The sequence below is a fragment of the Lagopus muta genome, chromosome 32 (genome assembly GCF_023343835.1).
Source record: "Lagopus muta isolate bLagMut1 chromosome 32, bLagMut1 primary, whole genome shotgun sequence".
In the NCBI taxonomy this organism is placed as follows: Eukaryota; Metazoa; Chordata; class Aves; order Galliformes; family Phasianidae; genus Lagopus; species Lagopus muta.
Window position 1 is genome coordinate 216,856 of NC_064464.1, and position 19,304 is coordinate 236,159.

At 57.9% G+C, this 19,304-nt stretch overlaps 1 protein-coding gene and 1 long non-coding RNA gene across 4 annotated transcripts in view; one reads left to right on the forward strand and one right to left on the reverse strand.

Moving 5' to 3' along the window:
* Positions 1-17,810, forward strand: part of LOC125686183 (cyclin-dependent kinase 16-like) — a 38,985-nt gene extending 21,175 nt beyond the window's left edge. Inside the window, 10 exon segments of the mRNA XM_048929908.1 lie at positions 2,177-2,297; positions 6,174-6,213; positions 6,215-6,272; positions 9,736-9,755; positions 9,757-9,845; positions 13,552-13,594; positions 14,332-14,422; positions 15,295-15,373; positions 16,549-16,595; positions 17,689-17,810. Of these exon segments, the coding sequence (XP_048785865.1) occupies positions 2,177-2,297; positions 6,174-6,213; positions 6,215-6,272; positions 9,736-9,755; positions 9,757-9,845; positions 13,552-13,594; positions 14,332-14,422; positions 15,295-15,373; positions 16,549-16,579 (572 nt within the window). The 3' untranslated portion in view covers positions 16,580-16,595; positions 17,689-17,810.
* LOC125686184 (uncharacterized) lies at positions 2,323-4,871 on the reverse strand. Of its 3 annotated transcripts, XR_007373705.1 has the most exons (5): positions 4,788-4,871; positions 4,482-4,637; positions 4,177-4,332; positions 3,289-4,026; positions 2,323-2,846 (listed from the first exon to the last, which is right to left on the reverse strand). It is a non-coding gene; the product is annotated as an uncharacterized LOC125686184 (long non-coding RNA). The 3 variants fall into 3 exon arrangements; XR_007373707.1 differs by lacking the exon at positions 4,788-4,871 and having other exon boundaries at positions 3,289-3,882; positions 4,482-4,585; XR_007373706.1 differs by lacking the exons at positions 4,177-4,332; positions 4,788-4,871 and having other exon boundaries at positions 2,325-2,846; positions 3,289-3,882; positions 4,482-4,588.
* Positions 17,811-19,304: the final 1,494 nt, after the last annotated feature.

Below are 19,304 nucleotides of genomic sequence, written 5' to 3' on the forward strand. Positions count from 1 at the left end.
TATAGGGCTCCCAAACCCTATTGGGCACCCCAAACCCTATAGGGCCCCCAAATTCTATAGGGGACCCCAAACCCTATAGGGCTCCCAAACCCTATAGGGCCCCCAACTCCTATAGGGCCCCTAAACCCTATAGAGGGCCCCAAGCTCTATAGGGCCCCCAACCTCTATAGGGCCCCTAAACCCTATAGAGGGCCCCAAACCCTATAATGCCCCCCAAACCCTATGGACCCCAAACCCTATAGGGCCCACAGATTCTATAGGGCACCCCAAACCCTGTAGGCCCCCAAACCCTTTAATGCCCCCAGCCCCTATAGGCCCCCAACCCCTATAGGGCCCCCAACCCCTATAGGGCCCCCAAACCCTATAATGCTCCCAAACCCTATAATGCTCCCAACTCCTATAGGGCTCCCAAACCCTATTGGGCACCCCAAACCCTATAGGGCCCCCAAATTCTATAGGGGACCCCAAACCCTATAGGGCTCCCAAACCCTATAGGACCCCCAACTCCTATAGGGCCCCTAAACCCTATAGAGGGCCCCAAACCCTATAGGGCCCCCAACCTCTATAGGGCCCCTAAACCCTATAGAGGGCCCCAAACCCTATAATGCCCCCAAACCCTATGGACCCCAAACCCTATAGGGCCCCCAGATTCTATAGGGCACCCCAAACCCTGTAGGCCCCCAAACCCTATAATGCCCCCAGCCCCTATAGGCCCCCAACCCCTATAGGGCCCCCAACCCCTATAGGGCCCCCAACCCCTATAATGCTCCCAAACCCTATAATGCTCCCAACTCCTATAGGGCTCCCAAACCCTATTGGGCACCCCAAACCCTATAGGGCCCCCAAATTCTATAGGGGACCCCAAACCCTATAGGGCTCCCAAACCCTATAGGACCCCCAACTCCTATAGGGCCCCTAAACCCTATAGAGGGCCCCAAGCTCTATAGGGCCCCCAACCTCTATAGGGCCCCTAAACCCTATAGAGGGCCCCAAGCTCTATAGGGCCCCCAACTCCTATAGGGCCCCTAAACCCTATAGAGGGCCCCAAACCCTATAATGCCGCCAAACCCTATGGACCCCAAACCCTATAGGGCCCCCAAATTCTATAGGGGACCCCAAACCCTGTAGGCCCCCAAACCCTTTAATGCCCCCAGCCCTTGTAGGCCCCCAACCCCTATAGGGCCCCCAACCCCTATAGGGCCCCCAAACCCTATAATGCTCCCAAACCCTATAATGCTCCCAACTCCTATAGGGCTCCCAAACCCTATTGGGCACCCCAAACCCTATAGGGCCCCCAAATTCTATAGGGGACCCCAAACCCTATAGGGCTCCCAAACCCTATAGGGCCCCCAACTCCTATAGGGCCCCTAAACCCTATAGAGGGCCCCAAGCCCTATAGGGCCCCCAACCTCTATAGGGCCCCTAAACCCTATAGAGGGCCCCAAACCCTATAGGACCCCCAACTCCTATAGGGCCCCTAAACCCTATAGAGGGCCCCAAACCCTATAATGCTGCCAAACCCTATGGACCCCAAACCCTATAGGGCCCCCAGATTCTATAGGGGACCCCAAACCCTGTAGGCCCCCAAACCCTTTAATGCCCCCAGCCCCTGTAGGCCCCCAACCCCTATAGGGCCCCCAACCCCTATAGGGCCCCCAAACCCTATAGGCTCCCAAACCCTATAATGCTCCCAACTCCTATAGGGCTCCCAAACCCTATTGGGCACCCCAAACCCTATAGGGCCCCCAAATTCTATAGGGGACCCCAAACCCTATAGGGCTCCCAAACCCTATAGGGCCCCCAACTCCTATAGGGCCCCTAAACCCTATAGAGGGCCCCAAGCTCTATAGGGCCCCCAACCTCTATAGGGCCTCTAAACCCTATAGAGGGCCCCAAACCCTATAGGGCCCCCAACTCCTATAGGGCCCCTAAACCCTATAGAGGGCCCCAAACCCTATAGGACCCCCAACTCCTATAGGGCCCCTAAACCCTATAGAGGGCCCCAAACCCTATAATGCCGCCAAACCCTATGGACCCCAAACCCTATAGGGCCCCCAGATTCTATAGGGCACCCCAAACCCTATAATGCCCCCAGCCCCTATAGGCCCCCAACCCCTATAGGGCCCCCAACGCTATGGGCCCCCCCCATCTCCCCATTGGGGGCCGTTCCCCGCAGGCCTGGCTCGCGCCAAGTCCATCCCCAGCAAGACGTTCTCCAGCGAGGTGGTGACGCTGTGGTACCGCCCGCCCGACATCCTGCTCGGCTCCACCGACTACTCCACGCACATCGACATGTGGTGAGCGCAGCGCAGCGCCCCCAGGGCACCACGGGGCACAAGGGGGGGGGCCTGGGGCGCTGCCATGTGGGGTCAGGGCTTGGGGTCACTTTAGGGGGCGTTGCACGGTGACCTCCGGCTCTACAAGGCTCATAGAGGTGGGTTTGGGGGTTTCTTGCACGAGGATTTGCACCAGGAGCCACACAAGGCGTCCAGGGCCGTTGTGATGTTATGGGGTCGGGGCTTGGGGTCACTTTAGGGGGCGTTGCACAGAGACCTCCGGCTCCATAAGGGTCACCTTATAGAATCCCTTATCTGAGTCCCTTGCACAAGGATTTGCACGAGGGGTCACACAAGGGGTCTGGGGCTGGCACACAGCTGTGGGGTCGGGGTTTGGGGTCACTTTAGGGGGCGTTGCACGGTGACCTCCGGCTCTACAAGGCTCATAGAGGTGAGTGCTGTGGTTTCTTGCACGAGGATTTGCACCAGGAGCCACACAAGGCGTCCAGGGGCGTTGTGATGTTATGGGGTCGGGGCTTGGGGTCACTTTAGGGGGCGTTGCACGGAGACCTCCGGCTCCATAAGGGTCACCTTATAGAATCCCTTATCTGAGTCCCTTGCACAAGGATTTGCACGAGGGGCCACACGAGGGGTCTGGGGCTGTCACACGGCTGTGGGGTCGGGGTTTGGGGTCACTTTAGGGGGCGTTGCACGGTGACCTCCGGCTCTACAAGGCTCATAGAGGTGGGTTTTGTGGTTTCTTGCACGAGGATTTGCACCAGGAGCCACACAAGGCGTCCAGGGCCGTTGTGATGTTGTGGGGTCGGGGCTTGGGGTCACATTAGGGGGCGTTGCACGGAGACCTCCGGCTCCATAAGGGTCACCTTATAGAGTCCCTTATCTGAGTCCCTTGCACAAGGATTTGCACGAGGGGTCACACGAGGGGTCTGGGGCTGTCACACGGCTGTGGGGTCGGGGCTTGGGGTCACTTTAGGGGGCGTTGCACGGAGACCTCCGGCTCTACAAGGCTCATAGAGGTGGGTTTGGGGGTTTCTTGCACGAGGGTTTGCACGAGGATTTGCACCAGGAGCCACACAAGGCGTCCAGGGGCATTGTGATGTTATGGGGTCGGGGTTTGGGGTCACATTAGGGGGCGTTGCACGGAGACCTCCGGCTCTACAAGGCTCATAGAGGTGGGGTGCTGTGATTTCTTGCACGAGGATTTGCACCAGGAGCCACACAAGGCGTCCAGGGGCGTTGTGATGTTATGGGGTCGGGGCTTGGGGTCACTTTAGGGGGCGTTGCACAGAGACCTCCGGCTCTACAAGGCTCATAGAGGTGGGTTTTGGGGTTTCTTGCACGAGGATTTGCACAAGGAGCCACACAAGGTGTCCAGGGCCGTTGTGATGCTGTGGGGTCGGGGCTTGGGGTCACTTTAGGGGGCGTTGCACGGAGACCTCCGGCTCCATAAGGGTCACCTTCTAGAATCCCTTATCTGAGTCCCTTGCACAAGGATTTGCACGAGGGGTCACACGAGGGGTCTGGGGCTGGCACACGGCTGTGGGGTCGGGGTTTGGGGTCACTTTAGGGGGCGTTGCACGGAGACCTCCGGCTCTACAAGGCTCATAGAGGTGGGTGCTGTGGTTTCTTGCACGAGGATTTGCACAAGGAGCCACACAAGGTGTCCAGGGCCGTTGTGATGTTGTGGGGTCGGGGCTTGGGGTCACTTTAGGGGGCGTTGCACGGAGACCTCCGGCTCCATAAGGGTCACCTTATAGAATCCCTTATCTGAGTCCCTTGCACAAGGATTTGCACGAGGGGTCACACGAGGGGTCTGGGGCTGGCACACCGGCTGTGGGGTCGGGGTTTGGGGTCACATTAGGGGGCGTTGCACGGAGACCTCCGGCTCTACAAGGCTCATAGAGGTGGGTTTGGGGGTTTCTTGCACGAGGGTTTGCACGAGGATTTGCACGAGGAGCCACACAAGGCGTCCAGGGGCGTTGTGATGTTGTGGGGTCGGGGCTTGGGGTCACTTTAGGGGGCGTTGCACGGAGACCTCCGGCTCCATAAGGGTCACCTTATAGAGTCCCTTATCTGAGTCCCTTGCACAAGGATTTGCACGAGGAGCCACACGAGGGGTCTGGGGCTGTCACACGGCTGTGGGGTCGGGGCTTGGGGTCACTTTAGGGGGCGTTGCACGGTGACCTCCGGCTCTACAAGGCTCATAGAGGTGGGTTTGGGGGTTTCTTGCACGAGGGTTTGCACGAGGATTTGCACCAGGAGCCACACAAGGCGTCCAGGGGCGTTGTGATGTTGTGGGGTCGGGGCTTGGGGTCACTTTAGGGGGCGTTGCACGGAGACCTCCGGCTCCATAAGGGTCACCTTATAGAATCCCTTATCTGAGTCCCTTGCACAAGGATTTGCACGAGGGGTCACACGAGGGGTCTGGGGCTGGCACACGCGTGTGGGGTCGGGGGTTTGGGGTCACTTTAGGGGGCGTTGCACAGAGACCTCCGGCTCTACAAGGCTCATAGAGGTGAGTGCTGTGGTTTCTTGCACGAGGATTTGCACCAGGAGCCACACAAGGTGTCCAGGGCCGTTGTGATGTTATGGGGTCGGGGCTTGGGGTCACTTTAGGGGGCGTTGCACGGAGACCTCCGGCTCTAAAGGGATCCTAAAAACAGTGTGGGGGGTTTCTTGCACGAGGGTTTTCACAAGGGTTTGCACGAGGGGTCACACCGGAGGTCCGGGTGTTGCGTTGATGTGGGGTGGGAGGTTGGGCTTCTGGTGTCCTGTGCCTCTTATGGGGTCGGGGGCTCTGGAGCATTTGTAGGGTCAAGCAGCGTTTTGGGGTGACCCTTGCACGAGGGCTTTGCACGAGGATGAGTTCATGGTGACTTATGGGGTCTGGGGGGAATCTCTGGGGTCTGGGTGGGATCTGTGGGGCCTGGGGGGAACCATGGGGTCTGGGTGGGATTTATGGGGTCTGGGGGTGGATTTATGGGGTCAGGGTTTGTTATGGGGTGCCTCTTGCACGAGGGTTTGCACGAGGATGAGTTTGTGGAGACTTATGGGGTTGTGGGGGGATCTGTAAGGCCTGGGGGGGAAACTATGGGGCCTGGATGGGGATTTGTGGGGTCTTGTGGGGGATTTCTGGAGTCTGTGGGCATTTATGGGGTCACAGCGGTTGTGGGGTGCCTCTTGCACGAGGGCTTTGCACGAGGATGAGTTCATGGTGACTTATTGGGTTGGGGGGAAATCTTTGGGGTCTGGGTGGAATTTATGGGACCTGGGGGGGGGGGGTATGGGTTTTGGGGGGGATTTCTGGGGTCTGTGGGCATTTATGGGGTCAGGGGGTTGTGGGGCATCCCTTGCACAAGGGCTTTGCACGAGGACAAGGTCATGGTGATTTACGGGGTCTGGGGGAAATCTGGGGTCTCAGTGACATTTCTGGGGTCTGGGGGGGGGATTTATGGGGTTGGGGGGGGTTTGTGGGGTTTGGGGGGGATTTATGGGGCTGGGGGTGCTGTGGGGCGTCCCTTGCACGAGGGCTTTGCACGAGGATGAGTTCATGGTGACTTATTGGGTTGGGGGGAATGTTTGGGGTCTGGGTGGGATTTATGGGGCCGGGGGGGGATTTCTGGGGTTTGGGGGGGGATTTCTGGGGTCTGTGGGCATTTATGGGGTTGGGGGGTTATGAGGTGCCCTCTTGCACGAGGGTTTGCACGAGGATGAGTTTGTGGAGACTTATGGGGTGTGGGGGGATCTGTAAGGCCTGGGGGGGAAACTATGGGGCCTGGGTGGGATCTATGGGGTCTGGGGGTGGATTTATGGGGCTGGGGGCGCTGTGGGGCGTCCCTTGCACGAGGGCTTTGCACGAGGGCCGTGTCGCCACAGGGGCGTGGGCTGCATCTTCTCAGAGATGGTGACGGGGCGGGCCGCTGTTCCCCGGAGCCACGGCGGAGGAGCAGCTGCACTTCATCTTCCGCCTCCTGGGTACGGGGATGGGGGGGGGGGGGGGGGGATTGGGGGGGAAAATGGGGGGAAAAATGGGGGAAAATGGGGGAAAATGGGGGAAATTGGGGGGGATTTGGGGGAAAATGGGGGAAAGAAATGGGGATTATGGGGGATTTGGGGGAAATTGGGGTGAAATTGGGGGAAAATGGGGGAAAATGGGGGAAAATTGGGGGGAAATTGGGGGGGATTTGGGGAAAAATGGGGATTATGGGGGATTTGGGGGAAATTTGGGGGGAAATGGGGGAAATTGGGGGAAATTTGGTGTGAAATTGGGGGGAAAAATGGGGGATTTGGGGTGAAATTGCAGGGGTTTTGGGGGGGAAAATGGGGGGGACTTGGGGGAATTTGGGGAAATGGGGGAAAAATTTAGGGATTTGGGGGAAAAAAATGGGGGAAAAATGGGGATTATGGGGGATTTGGGGGAAATTGGGGTGAAATTGGGGGAAATTGGGGGAAAATGGGGGAAATTTGGGGGAAATTGGGGGGGATTTGGGGAAAAATGGGGGAAAAATGGGGATTATGGGGGATTTGGGGGGAAATTGGGGTGAAATTGGGTGAAATTGGGGGAAATTTGGGGGGGAATTTAGGGGAAATTGGGGTGAAATTCGGGGAAATTGGGGGAAATTTGGGGGGGAATTTGGGGGAAATTGGGGTGAAATGGGGGAAATTGGGGGAAATTTGGGGGGAATTTGGGGGAAATTGGGGTGAAATTGGGGGAAATTGGGGGAAAATGGGGGAAATTTGGGGGAAATTGGGGGGGATTTGGGGAAAAATGGGGGATTATGGGGGATTTGGGGGAAAATTTGGGGGGAAATGGGGGAAATTGGGGGAAATTTGGTGTGAAATTGGGGGAAAAATGGGGGATTTGGGGTGAAATTGGGGGGGATTTGGGGGAAAATGGGGGGACTTGGGGGAATTTGGGGGAAATGGAAAATTTAGGGATTTGGGGGAAAAATGGAGGGAAAAATGGGAGATTTGGGGGAAAATTTGGGGGGAAATTTAGGGGAAAAATGGGGGATTTGGTGGGGAAATTGGGGGGAAATTGGGAGGATTTGGGGGGAATTTGGGGGATTTGGGAGAAATTGGGGGAAAATTGGGGGAAATTTGGGGGATTTGGGAGAAAAATGGGGGAAAAATGGGGGATTTGGGGGAATTTGGGGGATTTGGAGAAAATTGAGGGGAAAAGTGGGGGATTTGGGGGAAAAAATGGGGAAAATTGGGGGGAAAATGGGGGGAATTTGGGGGAAATTTGGGGGATTTGGGGAAAAATTGGGGGGGATTTTGGGAAAAAAATGGGGAAAAAATTGTGGATCTGGGGGAAATTTTGGGGGGAAATTGGGAGGAAAAAGGGAATTTGGGGAAAAAATGGGGGGTTGGGAGGAAAATTGGGGCATTTTGGGGAAATTTGGGCGATTTGGGGGAAAAATGGGGGATTTGGGGGAAATTTGGGGTAAAATTGGGGGATTTGAGGGGGAATAATTTGGGGATTTGGGGCAAATTCAGGGATTTGGGGGGAAATTTGGGGTAAAATTGAGGGATTTGCGGGAAATTTGAGAGATTTTGGGGAAAGTTGGGGATTTTGGGGGGGATTTTGGGAGAATTTGGGGGATTTGAGGCAAATTGGGGAATTTCAGGGGGGGGATTTGGGGAAAATTGGGGGCTTTTCTGAGGAATTTGGGGTATTGGGGAGAAATCTGTAGGATTTGGGGGGCGAAATTTGGGGGATTTGGGGCAAATTGGGGGATTTTGGGGGGAACTGAGGGATTTGAGGGGAAATTTGGGGAAAAATTGGGGGAATTGAGGGGGGTTTGAGGGGAAAATTGGGGGATTTTTTTGGGAGCATTTTGGGGACATTTGGGGGGCTTTGGGAGAAATTGGGGGATTTTGGGGGGGATTTGGGGCGAATTTGGGGTTAGAATTGTGGGATTTGGGGCACAATTTGGTGGAAATTTGCGGGGAATTTGGGGCCAAATTTGGGGTGGAATTGGGGAATTTGGGGGGAAATTTGGGGGATTTGGGGCCAAAATTTTGGGGGGCTTGGGGGAAAATTGGGGGCTTTGGGGGACATGTGGGAGATTTGGGGGAAGAAATTTGGAAGATTTGGGGATTTTGGAAGAATTTTGGGGCTTTGGGGGCGGGAAATTGGGGAATTTTGGGGGGGGGTTGGGAGAAAATCAGAGGATTTGGGGCAAATTGTGGTTTGTGGGTGGGGAATTCTGGGGTGAAATTTGGGGGTCAAATGGGGGGATTTGGGGGGTCTGGAGGGAAATGGGGGATTTGGGGCCGATTTGGGGTGAATTTGGGTCCCTTTGGGTGTAAATGTGGGTCATGCTGGAGAATTGGGGGGCCCTTTGGGGGTAAATTTCTGCCATTTGGGGTCATTTTGGGTCATTTTGGGGCAAATTTGGGGTGAATTTGGTCCTTTTTGGGGTGAATTTGTGTAAATTTGGGTCCATTCATGCCATTTTGGGGAAAATTTGGGTCATTTTTAGGCAATTTGGGGTCATTTGGGGATAATTTGGGTCATTTTGGGGGTGAATTTGTGCCATTTTGGGGTGAATTTGGGTCATTTTGTGTGGATTTGGGTTATTTTGTCGTAAATTTTATGTTAACTCATCATTTTTTGGGAAATTTTGGGTCATTTCAGTGCGATTTTGGGTCACTGTGGGACAAATTTGGGCGCCGTGGGGTGAATTTGGGGTCATTTGGGATGAATTTGGGTCAATTTTGGGTAAATTGGGGTCATTTTGGTGATTACTTGGAGTCATTTTGGTGTGAATTTGGGTCATTTGGGGACAGTTTGGGTCATTTCTGTAGGATTTGGGGTCATTTTGGGGTGAATTTGGGCCATTTGGGGGCAAATTTGGGTCATTTTTGGGGTGAATTTGGGTCATTTCTGTACGATTTTGGGTCATTTGGGGGATTTTGGAGTGAAGTTGAGTCATTTTAGGGGTGAATTTGGGCCATTTTGGGGCAAATTTGGGTCATTTTTAGGCAAATTTGGGTCATTTGGGGATGAATTTGCATTATTTTGGGATAATTTGGGTGGTTTTGGGGTGAATTTGGGTCGTTTTTTGTTAAATTTGAGGTCATTTTGCGGTAAATTTTGGGGTGAATTTGGGCCTTTTTGGGGTGGATTTGGGTCATTTTTGAGTGGATTTGGGTCATTTTGGGGTCATTTTGGGTTGAAGTTGGGTCATTTTGGGGCAAATTCATGTCACTTTTTTGACAATTTTGGGTCATTTGGGATAATTTGGGTCACTTTGAGTTGAATTTGTGCCATTTTTGTGTGAATTTGGGTCATTTTGGGGTGACTTGGGGTCGACTTGGGGGAATTTGGGTCATTTTGGGCTGAATTTGTGGCATTTTGGGGGTGAATTTATGGCATTTTGTGTGTAATTTGGGTCATTTTGGGGTGACTTTGTGGCATTTGGGGCCGCAGGGACCCCAACGGAGGAGTCGGTGGCCCGGGGATCAACGCCAACCCCCCGAGTTCCGCTCCCATCGATTCCCCCTTTATCGCCCCGAGGGGCTGCGGCGGCACGCACCAAGGTCGGCCCTATATCGTAATGCAGCCCCCACAAGGGGACCCCAAAGGGACCCCCACAGCCCCATAATGCCCCCACAAGGGATCCCACAGCCCCACAAGGGACCCCAAAGGGACCCCACAGCCCCACAAGGGACTTCACTGCCCCCATAAGGAACCCCAGAGGCCCACAAGGGACCCCCACTGCCCCCACAAGGGAACCCCACAGCCCCACAAGGGACCCCACAGCCCCATAAGGGACCCCACTGCCCCATAAGGGACCCCAGAGGCCCATAAGGGACCCCACAGCCCCACAAGGGACCCCACTGCCCCCTATAAGGGACCCCACAGCCCCACAAGGGGACCCCCACTGCCCCCACAAGGGACCCCACAGCCCCCACAAGGGACCCCACTGCCCCCATAAGGGACCCCAGAGGGCCCATAAGGGACCCCACAGCCCCCCATAAGGGACCCCCACAGCCCCAAAAGGGATCCCACAGCCCCATAATGCCCCCACAAGGGACCCCACTCGCCCCCATAAGGGACCCCCACTGCCCCATAAGGTACCCCAGAGACCCATAAGGGACCCCACAGCCCCATATGGGACCCCACTGCCCCACAAGGGACCCCACTGCTCCACAAGGGACCAAACTGCCCCCATAAAGGGACCAAACTGCCCCCCACAAGGGAGCCCCCAGCCCCACAAGGGACCCCGCAGCCCCACAAGGGACCCAGAGGCCCATAAGGGACCCCACAGCCCCATAATGCCCCACAAGGGACCCCACTGCCCCCATAAGGGACCCCACTGCCCCCACAAGGGACCCCAAAGGGACCCCACTGCCCCCATAAGGGACCCCACAGCCCCACAAGGGATCCCACTGCCCCCCATAAGGGACCCCCACTGCCCCATAAGGTACCCCCAGAGACCCATAAGGGACCCCACAGCCCCATATGGGACCCCACTGCCCCACAAGGGACCCCACTGCTCCACAAGGGACCAAACTGCCCCGATAAGGGACCCCCCACTGCCCCCATAAGGGACCCAGAGGCCCATAAGGGACCCCACTGCCCCCCACAACGGGACCCCACAGCCCCCATAAGGGACCCCAGAGGCCCATAAGGGACCCCACAGCCCCATAATGCCCCCACAAGGGACCCCCACTGCCCCCATAAGGGACCCCACTGCCCCCACAAGGGACCCCAAAGGGACCCCACCTGCCCCCATAAGGGACCCCACTGCCCACAAGGGATCCCACTGCCCCCACAAGGGACCCCACAGCCCCATAAGGGACCCCACAGCCCATAAGGGACCCCACTGCCCCACAAGGGACCCCCAAAGGGACCCCACTGCCCCACAAGGGAGCCCCATAAGGGACCCCACTGCCCCCACAAGGGACCCCACAGCCCCACAAGGGGCCCCACTGCCCCCACAAGGGACCCCACAGCCCCTTAAGGGACCCCACAGCCCCACAAGGGACCCCACAGCCCCCATAAGGGACCCCAGAGGCCATAAGGGACCCCACAGCCCCACAAGGGACCCCAAAGGGTCCCCACAGCTCCACAAGGGACCCCACAGCCCCACAAGGGACCCCACTGCCCCCACAAGGGACCCCACAGCCCCTTAAGGCACCCCACTGCCCCCACAAGGGACCCCACTGCCCCACAAGGGACCCCACTGCCCCACAAGGGACCCCACAGCCCCCATAAGGGACCCCAGAGGCCCATAAGGGACCCCCACAGCCCCATAATGCCCCACAAGGGACCCCACAGCCCCATATGGGACCCCACTGCCCCTATAAGGGACCCCAAAGGGACCCCCACTGCCCCACAAGGGACCCCCACTGCCCCCACAAGGGACCCCACTGCCCCCAAAAGGGACCCCACAGCCCCACAAGGGACTCCACAGCCCCACAAGGGACCCCACTGCCCCCATAAGGGACCTCACAGCCCCATAATGCCCCACAAGGGACCCCACAGCCCCTTAAGGGACCCCACAGCCCCACAAGGGACCCCACAGCCCCATAAGGGACCGCAGAGGCCCATAAGGGACCCCACAGCCCCCACAAGGGACCCCACTGCCCCCATAAGGGATCCCACTGCCCCACAAGGGATCCCACTGCCCCCATAAGGGACCCCACAGCCCCATAACGTACCCCAGAGACCCATAAGGGACCCCACAGCCCCATATGGGACCCCACTGCCCCTATAAGGGACCCCAGAGGCCCCACAAGGGACCAAAGTGCCCCACAAGGGACCAAAGTGCCCCACAAGGGACCCCACTGCCCCCATAAGGGACCCCAGAGGCCCATAAGGGACCCCACAGCCCCACAAGGGACCCCAAAGGGTCCCCACAGCTCCACAAGGGACCCCCACAGCCCCACAAGGGACCTCACTGCCCCCATAAGGGTCCCCACAGCCCCATAAGGGACCCCACTGCCCCCCACAAGGGACCCCACTGCCCCCACAAGGGACCCCACAGCCCCTTAAGGGACCCCACAGCCCCACAAGGGACCCCACAGCCCCATAATGCCCCACAAGGGACCACACTGCCCCCATAAGGGACCCCCACTGCCCCCACAAGGGACCCCAAAGGGACCCCACTGCCCCCATAAGGGACCCCACTGCCCCACAAGGGATCCCACTGCCCCCATAAGGGACCCCACTGCCCCATAAGGTACCCCAGAGACCCATAAGGGACCCCACAGCCCCATATGGGACCCCACTGCCCCTATAAGGGACCCCAGAGGCCCCACAAGGGACCAAAGTGCCCCACAAGGGACCAAAGTGCCCCATAAGGGACCAAACTGCCCCACAAGGGACCCCCGCAGCCCCACAAGGGATCCCACTGCCCCCATAAGGGACCCCACAGCCCCCATAAGGGACCCCAGAGGCCCATAAGGGACCCCACAGCCCCACAAGGGACCCAAAGCCCCACAAGGGACCCCAAAGGGTCCCCCACAGCCCCATAAGGGACCCCACTGCCCCCACAAGGGACCCCACAGCCCCTTAAGGCACCCCACTGCCCCCATAAGGGACCCCACTGCCCCCATAAGGGACCCCAGAGGCCCATAAGGGACCCCACAGCCCCACAAGGGACCCCAAAGGGTCCCCACAGCTCCACAAGGGACCCCACAGCCCCACAAGGGACCTCACTGCCCCCATAAGGGTCCCCACAGCCCCATAAGGACCCCACTGCCCCCACAAGGGACCCCACAGCCCCTTAAGGCACCCCACTGCCCCCACAAGGGACCCCACAGCCCCACAAGGGACCCCACTGCCCCCCACAAGGGACCCCACTGCCCCCATAAGGGACCCCACAGCCCCATATGGGACCCCACTGCCCCCATAAGGGACCCGAGGCCCCACAAGGGACCCGCAGCCCCGTAAGGGACCCCACTGCCCTATAAAGAACCCTGTAAGTGACCCCAATGCCATATAAGGGGCCGCAGTGCCCTATAAGGGGACCTCAAGACCCCCAAGTGCCTCTCATAGCCCCCCCAGCTGCTGCCTCAGAACCACTACTGCCCCCCATTGCCCCCCAAGTGCCCCCACAGACCCCCAAGAGCACCCCATTACTCCCCAGCAGCCTCCCATTACCCTCCGAATGCCCCCCATTCCCCCACAAACTGCCCCCCCAGACCCCCAAGTGCCCCCCAAATGCTCCCCAAGACCCCCAAGTGCCCCCCCCCCCCACCTGACCCCCATCTTCCCCTCTCCCCCCCCCAATTCCAGGTTGGATCACGAAGGTGCTGATCTGCTGGGAAAGCTGCTGCAGGTGAGGCCCCGCCCCCTTCCAACAAGCCCCGCCCCCTCTCAAAACGCCGCCCATCCATAAGCCCCACCCCCCCTTATTTCAGACTCCACCCCTCCCCAACAGAACCTTTTCATAAGCCCCGCCCCCTGCCGCAAACCCCGCCCCTTTTCATAGGTCTTCAGGCCCCGCCTCTTCCAGAAGCCCCGCCCCTTTTCGTTAGCCCCGCCCCATCTTAAACCATGTCCTTCCCTCAAGCTCCGCCCCTTTCCAACAAGCCCCGCCCCAATCACCCCAAACCCATCCCTCTTAAAGCCCCGCCCTTTCCATAAGCCCCACCCCTCCCTCAAACCCCTCGTTCATAAGCCCCGCCCCCCTGTCAATCCCCGCCCTTTATAACACCTCATGTCTTGAACCCCCCCCCCTTAAAGTCCCTCCCCTTTTCCTGAGCCCCGCCCCCTTCCTCTAAGCCCCGCCCTTATTATTACAAGCCCCGCCCCTCCCCCTGCAAACTCCACCCACAAGTGAAGCCCCCAGACCCCCAGCTGACACCCCCAACCCACATGTGAACCCTCCTGGACCCCCAAGTGCTTCCTTAAGTCCCTCAGATGCCCTCCCAGGCCCCCAAGTGCCCCTCCAGACCCACAGGTGCTCCCCCCCACCCATGTGACCCCCCCCCCAGCCCTCCCCCCACCCCCAATCACTTCACCACACCCTGGAGGTGTGGGCGTGGCCTAATATTTTGGGGGGGTCCTGGCCAGTTTGAGGGGCGCCGGCGCGTGCCGGCAATGGAGGCGATGGAGCACCCATTCTTTGCCTGCCTGGGGCCGCGGGTCTGCGCCCTGCCTGACAGTGAGTGGGCGGGGCCTAAGGGGCTTAAGGGGCGGGGCCTGAGTGGGTGCGGTCCTTGGTGGGCGGGGCTAAAGCCTGGCGGGGTCTGGATTGGGCAGGGTGGGAATGAATGTGGGGGTGGGAACCATTGGGATGAATGGGGAGGAGGTGTGGCTTAACGGAAGGGGCGTGGTGTAAGGGTGGGGGCGGGGCTTTGGGTGTGGTCGTTGGTGGGTGGGGGCTAAAGTGGGTGGGGCCTGCATTGGGTGGGGGGGAAGGTTGGGAATGAATGGGGTGAAATGGGGACCATTGGAATGAATGGGGAGGGAGAAAGGGGCGTGGCTAAAGGGGAGGGGTGGGGCTTGAGTGGGTGTGGGTTTGGGGGCGGGGCTAAAGTGGGTGGGATCTGCATTGGGTGGGGTGGCCATGGCGGGTAATGGGGGCCATTGGGATGAATGGGGGGGGAGAAGGGCGTGGCTTCAGGGGAGGGGGCGTGGCCTCGTTGTGGGCGGGTTCTTTCTATGAATGTGAATGAACGCAGCACTTAATGAAGGAATGAGTGAATGAGTGAATGGAGGAATGGAGGAATGGATCCGTGAATGAAAGACTGAATGGAAGGGAGGGGGGCGTGGCTATGGGTGGGCGTGGCCTCGTGATGGGCGGGCATGGGATGAATGGCCCGGTGAATGAATGAAGGAAGGAAGCAAGGAATGAATGAACGAATGAATGGACGGAATTTATGAATGAACGAACTGAGGAATCTCTGAAGGACCGACAGCCGAATTTCTGAACCATCCGGTGGGAAGAAGGGGGCGGCGGCCAATGGCCAACAAGGGGGGGCGGAGCTTAACGCTTTGCCCCCCCCCCCCCCGCCCCCCTCCCCCTTTCTGCAGCCACCTCCATCTTTGCCCTGAAGGAAATCCAGCTGCAGAAGGAGACGGGGCTGCGCTCTGCCATCCCTGCCCGACCCCGGTGAGCCCCAGAAAGCCCCAAATCCACCCCCAAAGACCCCCCCCCCCCCCCTTGCAATTTCAGGCCCCCCCCCCCCAACAAACTTTGAGACTCCCCCCACCCCCATTTTTGGGCTCTTTCCTCCAATTTTGGCCTCCCCCCCCCACCCTTCAATTCGGCCCCCTCCCCAAGATTTTGGGGACCCCGCTATTTGAGGACCCCCCCCAGTTTTGGGACCCCACACCCCAATTTTAGGACCTCCCACCCATCCCAATTTTGGGGCTCATTCTCCCAATTTTAGAACCTCCCCCCCTCCCCCCCAATTTGAGGACCTTCCCGCCCCTCAATTTTGGGACCGCCCCCAATTTTGGGACCCCCGTTCAATTTGGGAAACCCCCCTAAATATTGGACACCCCCCCCCCCCAAATGTGGGACCCCCTGTGTTTAATTTGGGACCCCCCCCAGTTTTAGGCCCCCCCCTTTTATTTTGAGAATCATTCCCCCAATTTTGGGACCCCCCCCCCACCTTGGGACCCCCCCCCTCCAATTCTTGGACCCCCCTAATTTGGGACCCCCCCTCCAAATATTGGGACCCCCCCACCACCAATTTTGAGACACCCCCCCCAATTTTTGGGCTCTTCCCTCCAATTTTGCCCCTCCCCCCCCCCCCCCCCCCCCCCATTTGAAGACCCTCCCCCCCCACCTTGAAACCCCCCCTGAAATTTTGGGACCCCCAAACCCCATTTGAGGACCCCCCCCCCCTCCCAAATTTTGGACTCATTCCCCTAATTTTGAGACCCCCCACAATTTGAAGACCGTCCCCCCCCCCCCCCCTCCCAGATTTTAGGACCCCCCCAATTTGGGACCCCCCCCCTATTTTAGAACTCCTCCCAAATGTGCCCCCCCCCCCCCATAATTTTTAGGACCCCCCCCAATTTTAGGCCACCGTCCCCCAACAATTTTGAGACCCCCCCCTCAATTTTTGGGCTCTTTCCTCCATCTGTGGGTGCCCCCCCCCCATATGTGGGACCCCCCCACCCCAGTTTGAGCCCCCCCCCAGATTTGAGACCCCCCCCCCAAATTTTTGATCTCTTTCCTCCGATTTTGCGCCCCCCTCCCCTTCAACGTGGGACCCCCCCCCAATTTTAGGACCCCCCCCAATTTTGGGACCCCCCCCCCCCCCCATTTCTCCACAGGTGCCACAGCCTTTCGGGTCCACGACTCTGAGTTCTGATGCAGGCAGGTATGCACCCCCCTGCCCCCCCCCCCCCAAAAAAAACCCAAAAAGGGGGGGGGTCCAATTTGGGGGGGGGGGAGGGCACTCATTTTGGCGGGGGTCCCAAAGAAAATCCTATTAAAGGGGGGTTCCAAATTTGGGGGGGGGAGGGTCCATAATTTGGGGGGGTGTCCTAAGGTGGGAGGGGGGAGGGGGGGCAGGAATTTGGGGCCCCCCCCCCATAAAAATGCCCCAAAAGTGGGGGGGGTCAAAAATTTGGGGGATTGGTTGGTGGTCTTAATTGGGGAGGGGGGGGGGGGGGTGGGCACAAAAGAGGGGGGGCAAAAAATACCCCAAAAATCCCATAAAAGGGGGTTATAATTTGCGGAGGGGGGGCTCTAATTTGGGGGGGGGTCCATTTTTGGGGGGGTGACCATAATGGAGGGGGAGGGGTCATTAATTTTTTTTGGGGGGGGGGTCCCAAAGAAATTAGCTACAAAAGCCAATTAAAGGGGGTTCCAATTTTGGGGGGGGGGGGGTGTCCATAATTGAGTGGGGGCATTAATTTTGGGGGGGGTCCATAATTGAGGGGGGCCCCTAATTTGGAGGTGGGTTCTTAATGTGGGGGGGGGGGCACTAATTTGGGGGGAGAAACCCCGTAAAAAAACTCCAAAAAGGCCTCAAAAAGGGGGGGGGGGCAATTTTGGGGAGGGGGTCCTGATTGGAGGGGGGGGGGGGGCACTAAAATGGGCAGGGGGGGCAGAAAACACCCTAAATATTCCCCCCTTCCCAAAAAAGATCCAATTGGGGGGGGGGCCATAATTGAGGGGGGGGGGCATTAATTTGGGGGGGGGGGTTCCAGTTCTGGGGGGGTGTCCTTATGGGGTGGGAGGCAGTAATTTGGGGGGGGGTCCCCATAAAAATACCCCCCCGAAAAAACAAAAATGGGGGGTCCTAATTTGGAGGGGGGGTCTCTAACTTTGGGGGGGGGGTGGGCATTAAGTTTGGGGGGGGTCGTTCCTATTGGGAGAGCTGGGGGGGGGCTCATTAATCTTGGTGGGGGGGGCATGGTTAATTATTTTGGGGGGGGGGTTTTAACCCTTTCTTCCTCTCTCCGCAGCCCCCCGGGTGCCGCTGTCCCCCCCCCCCCTGTGACACGGACACAAATCTCTTCCACCTCCCCGAAAAAAAATAATAATAATATTTTTTGGGGTTCCCCCCCCCCTTTAGGAACTGTGAGATACTGGGGGGGGGGGGGGGGGGGGGCAACATTTTGGGGGGGGGGGGGCACTGAATTTTATTTTATTTTATTTTATTTTGGGGGGGGGGGGCGTTGAGTTTTATTTTTGCACAAATGGAGAACCTGACGGGGGGGGGGGCTTAATTAATTGGATTAATTGGGGGGGGGGGGGCATTAATACTTCATAAGCATTTTTGAAGGGGGGGGGGAAGCTGGGGCTTTTTTTGCCCCCCCTTTTTTGTGCTTATATTCCATGCTTACTCATGGCTTCCTCATAGGTTACTCCTAGGTTACTCAGGACCCCCCACCCCCTTAAATTGGGGGGGGTCTCAGTTTTTTTTTTGGGGGGGGGGTCCCACCTTCCCCTCCCCCCATCTTCCACCACCCCCTCTTGGTGTCCCTGTAGCCCTACTCCACCTTTACTCCAAGGTTACTCCAGGGTTACTCATAGGTTACTCAGCCCCCCATCTGCTCAATCTGGTGGGGGTCTCTGGGCCCTTTTGTTGGGGGGGGTCCCTGAGTCAGGTTTTTTGTGGGGGGGGGGGGGGGGGGGCACTTTGTGTCTACAGCCCTACTCCACCTTTACTCCAGGGTTACTCGCACCTTACTCTGCCCTTACTCTTGGTGTGCTCAGCCCTTACTCAGCCCTTATTCATCCTTTACTCTGCTTTTACTCAACCCTTCCTCTGCATTTACTCTGGGCTTCCTCACCCCTTACTCTAACTTTACTCACCCCTTACTCTGGGCTTACTCAGCCGTTACTCTGGTTGTACTCAGCCTTTATTTCCCCGTTACTCTGGATATACTCAATCCTTACTCCACCCTTACTCTGCCCTTACTCCAGGTTTATTCCCCGCTTACTCCTCTCTCAGTTGTTGTTTCATACTTAGAAATTACTCAGCCCTTACTTTGGGTTCCTTGGTACTCCATTGTTACTCAGCCCTTACTCTGACTCTACTCAGCCCTTACTTAGGAGTTTCTTGGCACTTTGTCACTTCTCAGCCCTTACTCTGACTTTACTCAGGCCCTTCTTGTTGGAGTTTTTTGGTGCTTTGTCTCTACTCAGCTCTTACTCTGACTTTACTCAGCCTTTATGTGGAGTTTACTCATTACTCCACCACTACTCCACCTTTCCCCCAGCAACTTCCTCTGCCTCTACTTCCTCATTACTCACCCTTTTCTCCCTGCTTCCCCCCTCTCCCAGGCATTTCTCCGACTGCCCTCCCCCTTACTCCAAGGTTCCTCAGCCTTTACTCGCAGGTTACTCACCGCCTCTCAACACCACCAATCCCTCACTGGGCCTTGTGTTGGCTTACTCAGAGGGCTCCTGGCCTTACTCAGCATTACTCACACATTACTCAAGGTTTACTCCGAGCTCCCCCCCTCCCTGCAGTGCCTTCGCTCATTGTTTTCAGGGCTGCATCTCGGCCTTTTCCCCCTTACTCCGAGGTTACTCAGGCCTTACTACGGGCTTTTCCCCAGGACAGGGCTCACAA